At 43.1% G+C, this 15914-nt stretch overlaps 1 protein-coding gene across 3 annotated transcripts in view; it reads right to left on the reverse strand.

Moving 5' to 3' along the window:
- Positions 1-1343: 1343 nt before the first annotated feature.
- The window catches only part of LOC145349422 (embigin-like), a 39635-nt gene continuing 25064 nt past the window's right edge, over positions 1344-15914 (reverse strand). For 2 of the 3 annotated variants that reach the window (XM_080197973.1, XM_080197957.1), the window contains 3 exons: positions 13100-13127; positions 12953-13025; positions 1344-2200 (listed from right to left, as the gene is read on the reverse strand). In XM_080197973.1, coding sequence (XP_080054099.1) covers positions 2186-2200; positions 12953-13025; positions 13100-13127 — 116 coding nt within the window. In that variant the 3' untranslated portion in view covers positions 1344-2185. The remainder of the gene's footprint in view (positions 2201-12952; positions 13026-13099; positions 13128-15914) is intronic. The other variant, XM_080197965.1, reaches the window with a different exon arrangement.

Genomic DNA, 15914 nt, shown 5'->3' on the forward strand with positions numbered 1-15914 from the left:
GTATTTAGTATCACAGAATCGTAGAATGGTTACAACACAGAAAGATCCCATTCAGCCTATCATGATCATACCAACTCTCTGTAACAGCAACTCAACTAGTCCTACTCGCCTGCCTTTACTCCCTGCCATTTTTCTCTTCAGATAAACTTAATTCTCTTGTGAAATGATGGAATGTGCTTCCACTGCACCTTCAAATAATTTAATTCAATAATTCCTTTATCCCAGGAAGCAATCAAGGAATCTAAAAAAAAGTATTATGATTGTATATGTTTGTATTATGATTTTTTAAAAAATGCCCTTACCTTCTTCATAATGGATTCTAATATTTTCCTTCTGACAGATCTTAGGCCAACTGACTGGTGCTTTCTGTCTCCCTCCTTTCTTGAACAGTGGTGTTAAATTTGTGATTTTAGAATCCTCTGGGACCTTTCCAGAATACAATAAGGAGTCTCACGACACCAGGTTAAAGTCCAACAGGTTTATATGGTAGCAAAAGCCACTAGCTTTTGGAGCGGTTGCTGCTCCTTCGTTAGTGAGTGGGAGATCTGTTCACAAACAGGTCATATAAAGGCACAAACTCAATTTACAGAATACTGATTGAAATGCGAGTCTTTACAGCTAATCCAGTCTTAAAGGTACAGACAATGTGAGCAGAGAGAGCATCATAGATTAAAAAGATGAGTAATGTCTCTAGACAGGACAATTAGTGAGATTTTGCAAGTCCAGGGAAGTCGTGGGGGTTACAGATAGTGTGACATGAACCAAGATCCCGGTTAAGGCCGTCCTCATGTGTGCGGAACTTGGTTATCAGTCTCTGCTCAGCGACTCTGCGTTGTCGTGTGTCATGAGGGCCACCTTGGAGAATGCTTACCTGAAGATCAGAGGCCAAATGCCAAGGTGGCCTTGGCAAAATCTCACTGATTGTCCTGTCTGAAGACAATACACATCTCTTTAACCTGTACTTAATGCTCTCTGCACTTACATTGTCTGTACCTTTAAGACTTGATTAGCTGTAAAGACTGGCATATCAATCCGTACTCTGTAAATTGATTTTGTGTCTTTATATGCCCTGTTTGTGAACAGATCTCCCCTTCACCTGATGAAGGAGCAATGACTGCTCCGAAAGCTAGAGGCTTTTGCTACCAAATAAACTGTTGGACTTTAACCTGGTGTCGTGAGACTTCTTACTGTGTTTACCCAAGTCCAACGCTGGCATTTCTACATCATGACCTTTCCAGAATCCAGGGAGTTTTGGAAGACATGTGTCTTACATCACTTCACACCTCAAACTGAATGTGAAATTCTACCATGTCATGATGTTGTCTAGAGGTTCCTTACTGTGATATTATTAACTAATCCAATTTTATTGACATTACAAGGTGTAAAATAGCCTGCTTCCCATTTGGCATGAGAACGTACTGCTCCAAGAAACTGTCCTGAATACATTTCATGTCATCTTTGGTTCTTGCATTGTACACCTTAAATCAGTGTCCTTTGGTTCTGAACCCTTACACCAGTGGAAATAGCTTGCCCCTATCTATTCTGTCCAAAACTCTCATAATTTTGAACAGCACTATCAAATTTCCTCCCAACCTACTTTTCTTCAAGATAAACAACCTTTGCTTCTCAAATCTACCCATGTAACTGAAGTCCTTTATCCTTGCAATCATTCTCATACATGTTTTCTGCACCCTCTCTGATGTCTTCACCTATTCGCAGAAATATATTTGAGGCTGAGCCAGAGTTTCATAAAAAGTTAATCATAACTTCCTTGCTTTTGTGCCCTTATTTGTAAAACCCAGGATCTCTTTATGATATTTAGTTGATATTAAAAGGTACAATAGCCTAATAGCTATTAAAGGGGAAGGTACCTTTCTACTCACTGGAAGGTATTATGCCTAGTAGTTATTAGAGGATATAATAGTCCAATAGTTATTGGTGGATTTAAAGACAAAGTAGCTTGGTTGTTATTAGAAGGTATGTTGTAGTGATAGATTTGAGGATTAATAAAAACCTTGCTGATATGAATAATACAAAGTTAATCTTGAGCTGCAAATCTAATTCTATTACATATGAAGAATAAGCATTAGTTACAGATATTGCTCATTTTATCTAATAGTAATTCAAGTTACTTTAGAGCCACAATAATGCATAGCAAAATAATCCTGCTCCAGCAGGTCTTTGCTTAGTTTTGTATTTCCTGCAAAAGAGAAAAAGAGAAATGTTTAAGTTGTTTTTAATTTAAAAAAAACATTTTTCATCCATGGGAATTGCCAGATTGCAGCAGGACTAAACTAAATCCTTTATTTAAGTCTGTACAAAACACCAACAGATTAACCACAAATCAAAACTTCAGCTGGATATGGATAACATCAAAGCTGATCCGTTGATTTTCTGGGCCTGCTCCATTTTATGCTTTGGTTTTATAGTGTCAGCCTGTCAGTGCTGAGACTATAAAAAATGCAATGTGAAGTGGAGGCAGGAGGAGTTCTGTGCAGTGCAAACCTCTGGTGGAACTAGCTTGTCTCTCAGCTGCTCACAATTTAGGTAAGTGAGAAAATGAATGATGGAAAATGACTGGTTGAAGAGCGCAACCAAGAGCAGCATCTTTTCTGTGCCTCCCCCTGCCTCCCACCTTGTCAGCATTCCACAGGGACCACTCCCTCTGGAACACCCTGGTCCACTCCTCCATTGACCTGAGACCTTCATCCCCATTGCATGACACTTTCCCCTGCAGAAGGTGCAACACATGCCTCTTTACCTCGCCCTCCTCACTGTCCAAGGACTCAAATATTCCTTTCAGATTAAGCAGCATTTCACTTGCACCTCTTTCAATTTGGTCTACTACATTTGCTGTTCCCAATGCATTCTCCTCCACACTGGGGAGACTAAACACAGGCTGGTGACAATTTGTGGAACATCTTTGCTCTGTCCACAAGCATGACCCCAACCTTCCAGGGGTCACTCGCCATTTCAACTCAACATCTTGCTCTTGTGTGCACAGGCCCATCCTTGGCCTGCTGCAATGTTCCAGTGAAGCCAAACATAAACTGGAAGAACAAAACCTCATTTTCCAATTAGGTGCATTACAGCCTTCTGGACTCAACATTGAGTTTAACAACTTTAGATAGTAACTGCCTGGTGGGCAGTGTCAGGATGCCCTGTGAGCATTGCCAGGGTGCCAGGCTGGCAGTGCCACGCTGCCACTGCCCCAGGGCACTGCCCAGCCCTGCCCCTACCACCTTGGAGGGTTTCAATGGCCTCTGTTCCTACCAGCATGGCCATCATGCGTTGTCCCCATTGCTGGGGACCGTAAGTGATCCTCGCTGATGAGGGCCTTGACTAGTAAGCAGGTACACGATACACTGGGATGCACTAACTACATTTAAATTAAATAATGAATATTGAAATTGGCTTTGCGCCCTTTATGGGATATATTTCCAAGTCTGAAAGTAATGTGGCTTGGAGGGAATCCAGGTGGTGTTGTTGACACGCACCTGTTACCCTTGTCTTTCTGGGTGGTAGTGATCATGGGTTTGGAAGGTGTCGCTGAAGGAGTCTTGGTGATTTACTTGTGCATCTTGTAGCCATACTATGTTGATAGTGGAAGAATGAATGCCTGAAATGTGCAGTTCCACAGCAGAGAGCAAGTAAGGAGTGAGATATCTGGTATGTCTCACTAAATTGACCACAGCTTTTCACAGGGTTAATATTACTGGAGTTTCTATAGTTAAACAGAAGTAATTGTTGCCTAAAGATGTGTTTATTTGTGAGTCCAACCAAATAGGAAGTATTTATAGGGAAATGTTTTGTAAGGCTATTCTTCACTGTGAAAATGTAATCTTGTACATTTAAGTTTTCTTTTCCTTTGTTAATAAATGCTTTAATTTAATGTTAAAAATCCCAAAAATATTACTGAATGTTATGGCTTCTGAATTTAGTACACTTACCTGCTTGCTGTCAAAATACAAAAGAAAAGAGTTGTGTTAGGTCATGTTTCCTGTTAAATGTTAGTTTGCATGGTAATTAACATCTGCCAGATTGTGACAGTTGATGTGAACTCTTCACTTTTTTGTTCTCTTTTCCCATTTACTCTAGTCAGTTTCCTTTGTGTTAATGAGTAAAAGGGTGTGAATGTGCTGTTTGGCTGAGTGACTGTGGCACAGAATCCCTCTGTAAATGTGGCACAGAGTACCCCTGTGACTGGGGCACAGAGTACCCCTGTGACTGGGGCACAGTGTCCCTCTGTGACTGGGGCACAGTGTCCCTCTGTGACTGGGGCACAGAGTCCCCCTGTGACTGGGGCACAGTGTCCCTCTGTGACTGGGGCACAGTGTCCCTCTGTGACCAGAAAACTGTCCCTCTGTGACTGGGGCACAGAGTCCCTCTGTGACTGGGGCACAGTGTCCCTCTGTGACTGGGGCACAGTGTCCCTCTGTGACTGGGGCCCAGAGTCCCTCGGTGGCTGTGGCTCAGAGTCCCTCTGTGACTGGGGCACAGAGTCCCTCTGTGACAAGTGGCACAGAGTCCTGCTGTGACTGGGGCACAGAGTCCCTCTGTGACTGGGGCACAGGGTCCCTCTGTGACAAGTGGCACAGAGTCCTGCTGTGACTGGGGCACAGAGTCCCTCTGTGACTGGGGCACAGGGTCCCTCTGTGACAAGTGGCACAGGGTCCTGCTGTGACTGTGGCACAGGGTCCCTCTGTGACTGTGGCACAGAGTCCTGCTGTGACGATGATACAGAGTCCCTCTGTGACTGTGGCACAAGAGTCTTCTCTGTGACTGTGCTACAGAGGTGTGATCAGGGTTGGGAGATGATTGCACATGGATCCTGTTGGAAAGCATTGATTGTCGCAAGTACACTTTTCAGATGAAACATGCCTGGATGAGGACATTGTAATCTTCTCTGGAAGCCGGGTGTGCAACTGTAGCCCCTGGAGGCATATCAAACTCCACTTCCTTCACTGAGGATTCTGAGTGCTCTCCACTTTTCCCTAGTGCCTCTCTGCAGTGCTATGTTATGAAGGATTCAGCAGATGACAATGATCACTTGTTGGACCATACTAAAGAACACCTCTTGTTTCATTGAGGCACTCAGACCCCATTCTGAGTAAGCCATTGGCCTGCTCTATTGTTTCCTTGGTGCTGACATAGCTTCTTTATTTCTCTCTGATGCCCTTGTGGTGGGGTTCCATACTAGGGTCAGCAGCCCAGTTTTGAATGGATGTCCCTTGTTTCCCAGGAGCCAACTAGTGGTAGATGGAGAGAACTGTGGCAGGTGAGATTATCAAGGGATGAAGGAGTTATGGGTCGCTCCCTGGATATATGGTGCAGACTTGATATTAAAGGAGTGGATACCTTTCTAACTAATGAAGATTCTCAGCTGACCTGATAATGCCTCAATGGCACATGACTGCTTTCAAACACCTACTGAATTAGTGGAAATCCAGTGAGTGAAACAAAGCCAACAGTCACTCAGCCAACATGTACAAAGTTTGGCAATGGCAGAAGAGGCAAAAAAGTCTTACAAGTCAGTAGGATAATGGCCCAGCAAGGCGTGTGACACACCCAAGTCATGTGACATGAACCCAAGATCCCTGTTGAGACCGTCCTCATGTGGACGGTCCTCATGTGGACACATGAGGACGGTCTCAACAGGGATCTTGGGTTCATGTCACACTATCTGTAACCCCCGTGACTTGCCTGGGTTTGCAAAACCTCACTCACTGTACTGTCTGGAGACAATACACATCTCTTTAACCTGTGATCAGTGCTCCTTCCACACACATTGTCGGCCACTTTAGGACTTGAACAGCAGGTTAGGTATAAAGATTCGCATTCTAATCAGTAATCTCTAAACTGTCTGTGCTTTATATGCTCTGTCCGAGGCCAGAACTCTCCATTCACCTGACGAAGAGGGAGTCCCCTCAAAAGCTTGTGAGTTTACCATCAAATAAATCGGTTGGACTAAAACCTGGTGCTGTCAGACTTTTTACTGTAAAAAACTTGCCTCATACATCTAATTGTACACCTTGATCTGTTAAAGGATGAGAACTTGAAAGAGACATTCGCTCAAAGATAAAAAGAAGCATGAATGTCTCAGGACTGAGGAAACAGAACAAGCAGAGGTCTCAGAACCAAATATAGAATGTAAATGGAAAAACATGAAAGACGCTATACAACATGCTGCCAAGGAAATATTACCAAAATCTGAAAAGAAAGAGTCAAAAAGTGGATGAGAAATGAGCAAAGATGATAGAAAGAGGAAAGAAAGGAAACACACTAGGTGGGATTTTCCGGCAGCGCTCACCCCAAGACCAAAAACTCCTGCCCAAAGTGAATGGATCTTTAAATGTTGCACCAAATGTTTCGTACTGCCTGAACCAACCCCTGTGGCAGGCAGGATGGGAGAATTTACCTTACCGAGCGTGATGAAATTGGAAAGGAAATAACAAATGCATTATGAAGGCTGAAGAGAAATGGGATAAGATGCGTGATGGCGCACTCGAGCTGGGAAAAGTTCACAAACTGAAAGTTATGCACTTGAAGATGGAAGTTTTGACAGATAGAAAGGGTTTTGAAGAAAGAAAGAGTGCGAACAGCAAATAATGGGTTCATAAAAGACAAGGGGTGGGATTTTCCAGCCCTTCCCGCCAGCGGTATCTTCCAGTCCTGTCAAAACAATGCCCCTTGGCAGGTTCCAGGTGGTGGGTGGATGAGCCACACAAAACAGTACAGACATTGGAGGAAGCAGAAGATCCTGTTAGCAGCCAATGGCAAGCTGCCTCTGCTGCTGGACTATTGTGCCCAAAGGTGGTAAAATATTGGGGGGATCTTACCAAAGACTCACAGTGTTGTTTCCGGTGAGAAAACAGGCGTGTTTCTCTCTAGAGACACTGCTTTGAAAAATCAAAGGAGCGTGTTTCATGCAATCATGCTGAGGATGGGAACAGGGACGGGAGGGGGGGTACTGGAGGGTGGTGGAAGGGGGAGATGCCTTGACACACTGGCAAAACCTGGCTGCACAGAGATTGGGGTGCCACCTTTAAAAGTGCCATCATAACCTGGGTAAACCATTGCCCCCAGCCCACCACAGATGTTCCAGAGGCTCATTGGCCCCTTGTCCACATCATTGGCCCCTTTGCCCTTCACATCCACAATCATTAACCTCTTCCCTTCCTTACCCTCCCCCAATCATTGGCCCTCATGTCCCAACTCCATGATCATTGAGCATGCCAACCTGGCAGTGCCAACCTGTGTCAAGGGGCAGTGTCAGAGATGTTTCCAAACCACTACCTTGCCATGTTCCTCTCCCCTGGAGGCTATTACTCACATTTAAACCCTCGGGGAGATGCCCATGGTGTCCACTGACTATCCGGTGAGAGGGGGAGTCATAGAGAAAATGCTTGTTAATGACATGCTAATGTAATAAAATGAGTTTCCTGGGATCCTGTGGCATGTTTCATGCCATTCTATGGTGAGGGGCCTGGAAGATCGGAACTTGGAAACTCATCAGTGTGAATTGTGTTTTCCGGATTTTGAGCACATGCTGCCATTCCCAGAGACGGGGAGTCACAGAGGGCCACAGTAGCGAAAAGATGGGGACAGAATATATGTGTTTTGTACAATGTTCCAAATCAAGGGGGTCCTCAAGATATAAAGGAAAATGACGGACCGAACACGTAAGGGTAAAGAATGCTTTGGAATTGATGAGTGCAGGAAAAGTTCCAGGCATAGATGAAGTAACAACAAAACATCTAAAAGCCCTGGAGAAACTAGAAAGCTTTAGATTGCACTAGAAAGTGCACTAGAAGTGCACTAGAAGTGCACTAGAAAGCTTTAGATTGGCTAGGAGGGAGTTAAAGAGAGAGTTAAGAAGGGCTAAAAGAGGACATGAGAAGACTTTGGCTGATAGGATTAAGGAGAATCCTAAGGCATTCTATAGGTATGTTAAGAACAAAAGGTTGGTTAGGGCAAGACTAGGGCCAGTTAGAGACAGCAGTGGGAATTTATGTGTGGAACCGGAAGAGATTGGAGAGGCATTGAACCAATATTTCTCTTCGGTGTTCACGCAGGAGGACATAAATGTAGCTGTGGAGAACACTGGGTTACAGGGTTGTAAACTGGACAGTATTGCAGTTGATAAGGAGGATGTGCTAGTTATTCTTGAGGGTTTGAAAATAGATAAGTCCCCTGGGCTGGACGGGATTTACCCTAGGATTCTCTGGGAGGCAAGGGAGGCGATTGCAGAGCCTCTGGCTCTGATCTTCAGGTTGTCGTTGGTCACTGGTATAGTGCCAGGGGATTGGAGGTTAGCGAATGTTGTCCTATTGTTTAAGAAGGGGAACAGGGACTTCCCCGGGAATTATAGACCGGTGAGTCTTACTTCTGTTGTGGGCAAGGTTTTAGAAAAAATTATTAGGGATAGGATTTATGGTTATTTGGAGAGTAATGAATTGATTAGAGATAGTCAGCATGGTTTTGTGGAGGGTAGGTCGTGCCTTACTAACCTTATTGAGTTTTTTGAGAAAGTGACCAAAGAGGTGGATGGGGGTAAGGCAGTTGACGTGGTATATATGGACTTTAGTAAGGCATTTGATAAGGTTCACCATAGAACATAGAACATAGAACATTACAGCGCAGAACAGGCCCTTCGGCCCACGATGTTGCTCCAACCAGTTACAAAAACAATGACCCACTAGCCTATACCAATCCCTTTTCGTCCATAAACCTATCCAGAGATCTCTTAAACGCCCCCAAACTAGACGCATTTACAACTGCAGCAGGCAGGGCATTCCAATCCCTCACCACCCGCTGGGTAAAGAACCTACCCCTGACATCCGTCCTGTAGCTACCCCCCCTTAACTTAAAGCCATGCCCCCTCGTGCTAGCTTTCTCCATCCGAGGAAAAAGGCTATCACTATCCACCCTATCTAAACCTCTAATCATCTTATATGTTTCAATAAGATCCCCTCTTAGCCGCCTTCTTTCCAACGAAAACAACCCTAAATCCCTCAGTCTCTCCTCATAGGACCTCCCCACCATACCAGGCAACATCCTAGTAAACCTCCTCTGCACCCTCTCCAACGCCTCCACATCCTTCTTGTAATGCGGGGACCAGAACTGCACACAGTACTCCAAGTGCGGCCGCACTAGAGTAGTGTACAGTTGCAACATGACGCTGCGACTCCTAAATTCAATCCCCCTACCAATAAACGCCAAGACACCGTACGCCTTCTTAACAACCTTATCTACTTGATTCCCAACTTTCAGGGATCTATGTACACATACACCTAGATCCCTCTGTTCATCCACACTATTCAAAGTCCATGGAAGGCTTCTGCAGAAATTGCAGATGTATGGGATTGAGGGTGATCTAGGAAATTGGATCAGGAATTGGCTAGCGGATAGGAGACAGAGGGTGGTGGTTGATGGTAAGTATTCGACATGGAGTTCAATACGAGTGGTGTGCCTCAGGGATCTGTTTTGGGGCCACTGCTGTTTGTAATATTTATAAATGATCTGGATGAGGGTATAGTTGGGTGGATTAGTAAATTTGCTGATTACACCAAAGTCGGAGGTGTGGTAGGTAGTGAGGAAGGGTGTCTTAGTCTACAGGGAGACTTGGATAAGTTGCAGAGCTGGGCCGAGAGGTGGAGGATGGAGTTTAATGCGGAAAAGTGTGAGGTAATTCACTTTGGTAGGAATAACGGATGTGTAGAGTGACGGGCTAACGGTAGGACTCTGAATAGTGTGGATGAACAGAGGGATCTAGGTGTATGTGTACATAGATCCCTGAAAGTTGGGAATCAAGTAGATAGGGTTGTTAGGAAGGCATACGGTGTCTTGGCGTTTATTGGTAGGGGGATTGAATTTAGGAGCCGCAACGTCATGTTGCAACTGTACAAAACTCTGGTGCGGCCGCACTTGGAGTATTGTGTGCAGTTCTGGTCCCCACATTACAGGAAGGATGTGGAGGCTTTGGAGAGGGTGCAGAGGAGGTTTACCAGGATGTTGTCTGGTATGGAGGGGAGGTCCTATGAGGAGAGACTGAAGGATTTGAGGTTGTTTTCGTTAGAAAGAAGGAGGCTACGAGGGGACCTTATTGAAACATATAAGATGATTAGAGGTTTAGATAGGGTGGATAGTGATAGCCTTTTTCCTCGGATGGAGAAAGCTAGCACGAGGGGGCATAGCTTTAAATTAAGGGGGGGTAGTTATAGGACGGATGTCAGGGGTAGGTTCTTTACCCAGAGGGTGGTGAGGGATTGGAATGCCCTGCCTGCTGCAGTTGTAAATGCGCCTAGTTTGGGGGCGTTTAAGAGATCCGTGGATAGGTTTATGGATGGTAAGGGTTTGGTTTAGGTTAGAGGGTCATTGTTTTTTAACTGGTCGGCGCAACATCGTGGGCCGAAGGGCCTGTTCTGCGCTGTAATGTTCTATGTTCTATGTTCTAAACAGAATTAGCAAGGATAGCACAAACTTGTGATCACATAGATACCAAACAGTGATTCCAAGTGACCTGAGATATTTGCTCTTCATTGTTAGAAAAGAAACCAAAAAAGTAATGGAATGCAATCGATTGAATTGAATTGATTTACTATTGTCAGATGTAAGGGGATACAGAGAAAGTATTGTTTTTTGTGAACTATACATACAAAACCGGTCATAGATTACATAGGGGAGAAGGAAAGGAGAAGGTGCAGAATGTAATGTAGTTATTGATTGGCAAGAAGGATCAATTTAGAACTATAAGCTTCATGAGTCATCTCATGAAATTGATATTGAAAATCATAATAGAAATAAATAATAACATATTTCAAGCAGAAACGGAAGAAATGCAGATTGGATTTCTATCTGGAATAGGAACTCCAGAGAGAAAATTTAGCATAAGAACGAACTTCAATAAAGATCTAAAGCACAGATATCAATGCTTCATAGACTATGAAAAAGTGTTTGATCATGTTTATCATCGAAAGGTGATATACATGTTACTGAGATGTAACATTGTCAGTAAAAATGTGAGATTTATCCAGAGCTTACAGTGGGACCAAACAGTAAGCATCAAGCTAAAACATGGACATGCTTCAGGTGAAGAGAGGAGTGTGACAATGCTGTGTACTGTCATCAGTATTATTCCATCTGTACACAGAATATTCGGAGAATTAAATGCACTTCTGGGGCAAAAACTGGAGGCAAAGAACATAATAAACTTGTGATTCGCTGATGACACAGTGCTCCTTGAAGAAGCAGAAGGAGGCCTACCAAATATTGCAGATCAAAAGTAAAATCTAGAAGTTTAGAATATGGATTACAAGGGTAGTTGAATATATTAACAGAATTGGAAAGATTGAAGTGGATTGTGTCAGACTGGAGTAGCAGATAAGTTTGTCTAAGTAGGAAAAATGAAGTTGATAGATGTGACGCCAAAATTAGAAGGAAGAAGGAGATAGTCAAAAGTCGCTTTGTGAAGGTGGTGATGCTAACAACAAGCGTGTAACAAGGAAGAAACTCAGAAGATACTATATTTATCCACGTTCCTATATGGCTCAGAAATCTAGACAATAAAAAAGGTCTGTGGAAGAGAATAGAGGACATTTGAAATGTTGATTCCATGACTTGTGCTAAACATTCTACATACAAGTCATAAGAAAATTGAAGAGATCTTGGGAATAGCAAGAACAAAAGGACCCTAAAAAAGTGACATCCAGATAAGAAAATACTAGTATCAAAGCTGAAAGGCTGCAGCAATCTCTTCTAGAGGGAAAAGTAGGGAATATCAGAATGACCTCAGCCAGAATTTTTCGACCCTCTCACCCTGCTGCATATCACATTCCTGCCAAAGTGAATAGCAATTTACATGGCCCGCTGCATCCACCAGGGATAGCACACCATGGCACAGCCACAAAATCCTGGCCCGAGCATAGTTGGACATCACAGAGCAGTTGCAGACGGACAACAGTGGCTGTATTAGGATGGTACAAGATAGATGAGGATTACTTACCATGCCAGCCTGTCTGCTGGAAGGACGAGCTAAAAGCAGCTGCAAAACACACCAAAACCAGCCTCCCTTGCTTGGGAAAATTCCACTCAAGTCAGCAAGGGTAAGGAATTGATCAAAGTAAAATATGATGCAATAAGAAGGCACAATTGTATGTGCCATGACTGGGTTAGAGCACAATGTGCGATGCAGCAAGATTTCAAAACAAGCTCTTTTTGCTTCATTGGCTATCATGCTACATTAAGGGTGCACATGGATGTGATATCATCATCCTGTTTGGGGGTCAAGTTTTCTAACCTGCCTCTCCCCCCTTCACCATTGTTTAATGAGAAAAGTACTTTAAGAGGAAATGTATTAGTTATTGTATTTACTCCTTACAGCAGGAATTGATCATTCAAAAAAATGTTCTTGTTTCCTCTATCTCAAATCTTGAACAAAATAATCCAGTTTAATATTGATGTGAATTTTTCTAGAGGTTTGACCAGTACAAGGATGAGCTTCACTGAAATTAATTCTAATTTCATTACCTTGAGTCTCAAGCACCACAAAGCTATGTTGATATAGAAATTCCAGGTGATTGCTGGGTGGCACAGTGGCACAGTGGTTAATGTTAGCACTGCTGCCTCACAGTGCGAGGGTTCAATTTCTGACTCGGGTCACTATCTGTGCAGCATCTGCATGTTCTCCCTGTGTCTGCATGGGTTTCGTCTGTGTGCTCCGGTTTTCTCCCACATCCCAAAAGATGTGCTGGTTAGGTGCATTGGCCATATTAAACTTTCCCTCACTGTACCCGAACAGGCAGTGTGGTGACTCAGGGATTTTCACAGTAACTTCATTGTCGTGTTACTGTAAGCTAACTTGTGATACTAATATATAAAATAAGTTTTACAGAGACGGAGAGAGCCCTCCCTGAATTTCAGAGCCCCAATCTACAATACACTATTCTCTTACCTGTACTGAAGCAGGTTCAACCTTTCTGTGCCGTGCTCCATTTTCAGCAGAATCAATTAATTCTTCAACAACCCTACAGAAATATTGATAATCAGGTAAGAACAGAAAAGATTTAAAACTGAAATACAACAACAAAAGTATACTCACTGTTTCTCTGGAAATACTTCTCCTTCTGCTTCAGTTGTCAATTGTCAAAATGTTCAGATGGGAAAGAAAACAGTAACAGTGAGTTATATAAAGCAACTATCCTGGGAATAATAATCCAATAGTACAATACATAGTATGACTACCTTCAAAAAAGAAGGTTGTAGCAAAGGTTGCTGTACTTCCGAGTTAAAATAGATCAAAGAATATTCTGAATAGTATTGGTGTTACTGGAGGAGAGAGAGAAAGGATTCTTGCAATTCTCTTTTGTTTTTATTCCAATTCAATTCAATAAAGTCCAATTCAGAGTCTCAACAGGTTCAGACATTCCTGATCCAAGCTGACAAGACAGGCCCCTCACCTCCTGTCTTGGGCTTGATCTACATGATCCAAGCTGATTGGAGTAGGGATAGCTCCTCCTCCAAGGCTTGATCTCATTTGCATCTTAGCCAAAAGGCCAAGATGGTGGTTTTAAAAATTGTTTCAAATGAAGCTGAAATGTAACCTAATGACTTCAGCCAAGCACAGCATGTTGATACTACACTTGATCTTAGCTAAAAGGCCAAAAAACAATTCTCTTTTGAAGAGGAAGACATGAAAATCTGAGACGGAGATCACGGGGGGGGGCTTTCCAGCCGCATTTTCCCCAAAACCAGAGAATCCTGCCCGACATCAACAGCCCTTTGCATGGTACCCACTCCCCGTCCACTACAGTAGGCGGGATGGGGAATCTCCCCCTCACCCTGTGTCTCCTGCCTCTATCTCAACCCATCTGTTGCTGAAATCCTTATCCTTCCTTTTGACATCTCAAGACTTGACTGTCAGGAGCACAGGGCATTCCTTCAAAGTTTGCACTTGATAGAAAACTTGGAAGTACTGCAAACTATGAGGAGGATTGTGTATAGATTTTACAAGCCCGTCGAAAAACTGATGGATTGATCAGAGAAGTTCATGTAAAATTTAAAGCAGTAAAATGTGAAATGCTGTATTTTATATCTGCATGGTATATGTGCACCAATCACTGAAGGTGGTTGAAAAAGCAATTAATTAGATAAAGGGAATCTGGGCTTAATAAATAGAGGCACAGATTAGAAACTCAGGTTATGATGAATTTAAATAAAACATCGGGTTGGCCTGAACTGAAGAATTGTGTTTTTTTTTTGTTCATTCGTGGGACACGGGCATCATTGGCTGGTCAGCATTTCTTGTCCATCCCTATTTGCTCTTTAGAGGTGGTGGGGAGCTGCCTTCTTGAATCACTGCAGTCCATGTGCTGTGGGTTGATCCACAATGCCATTAGGGGGTAAATTTTGGGATTTTGATCTGGTGACTGGGAAAGAACAGTGATATATTTCCAAGTCTTATGGTCTTAAATCGGGACAGTGAGCGGCATGGAAGGGAACTTGCAGGTGGTGGTGTTCCCATATCTGCTGCCCTTGTCCTTCTAGATGGAAGTGATTGTGGGTTTGGAAGGTGCTGTCGAAAGACCTTTAGTGAATTTCTGCAGTAGATCTTGTAGATAGTACACACAGCTGCCGCTGAGTGTTGATGGTGGAAGGAGTTTGGGGATGTGGTGTCATTCAAATGGGCTGCTTTGTTCTGGATGATGTCAAGCTTCTTGAGTGTTGTTGGAGCTGCACCCATCCATGCAAGTGGGGAGTATTCCATTACACTCCTGACTTGTGTCTTGTAGATGGTGAATAGGTTTTGGGAGTCAGGAGGTGAGTTACTCACTGCAGTATTCCTAGCCTCTGACCAGATGTTCTAGCCATTGTTGTTTATGTGGTGAGTCCAGTTGAGTTTCTGGTCAATGGTAACCCCAAGGATGTTGACAGTGGGGGATTCAGTGATGGTGACACCATTGAATGTCAAGGGGCTGTGGTTAGAATGTCTTTTATTGGCAATGGTTATTGGTTGGAATTTGTCTGGTGCGAATGTTACTTCTGTCCAGTTCTGGGCACCACACTTTCAAAAGAATGTGAAGGCACTGAAGGGGATAGAGAAAACATTTGTGAGGATGGCACCAGAGAGATTTGAGAATAATGGATAGATTGGAGAAACTGGGGCTGTTTTCCTTCGAGAAGATTAGGTTGATTGGAGATTTGATAAAGAGTTTCAATATCATGAGGAGTCTAGAAAGAGTAGATGGTGAAAAAGTGTTGGCATTGACAGAATGGTAGCCAATAAGAGGACAATAATTCAAGCTGAATGGCAAAAGAACTTAAAGGTGGCATGAAGAAAAACATTTTTATGTGCCATGTTGTTAGGTCTGAAATGTCTAGGAGTTTGGTGGACGCAGATTCCATTGTGATTTTCAGGGCGGAATTGGATAATTAAATGAAGACAAAACAATTTCAGGGCTGAGAGGAAAACAACCCCATAAAACACTTAATGATCAAGCTTTTGATTGCTCCTCAGAAACTATTGATTAGGAGTTTAGTGACTGATGTGAGGTCAAGGGGGAAAAAAAGTGCTTTGAGGAAATCAATAGACAGCCTTGCTAATGAACTATCCTTGGCAAATAGGGAAGAATTTTGCAAATTAAGCCAAATGAAAAATCCCAAACAAAATCAGATTTAGACACAAATGATTAAATCTAGCTCATTGTCTACCAATTAATATTTAGATGTACCGGCTTGCTTTGAAAGGTAGATGCCATGGGTAATGAGAAGCATCATTTCTGCAGCACCATAGAGATAAGTTCTGTGTTATTCTTAACTCCTGTGGGTTGCACCAATGAATTCACAATATGTGATCCCAGCAAATAAGCAAGGCTCCATGCCAAACCTCATATTATTAATATTGTTCTTATAGCATT

This window comes from Carcharhinus amblyrhynchos, chromosome 1, assembly GCF_965287045.1.
Source record: "Carcharhinus amblyrhynchos chromosome 1, sCarAmb.v2.hapA, whole genome shotgun sequence".
Classification (NCBI taxonomy): Eukaryota; Metazoa; Chordata; class Chondrichthyes; order Carcharhiniformes; family Carcharhinidae; genus Carcharhinus; species Carcharhinus amblyrhynchos.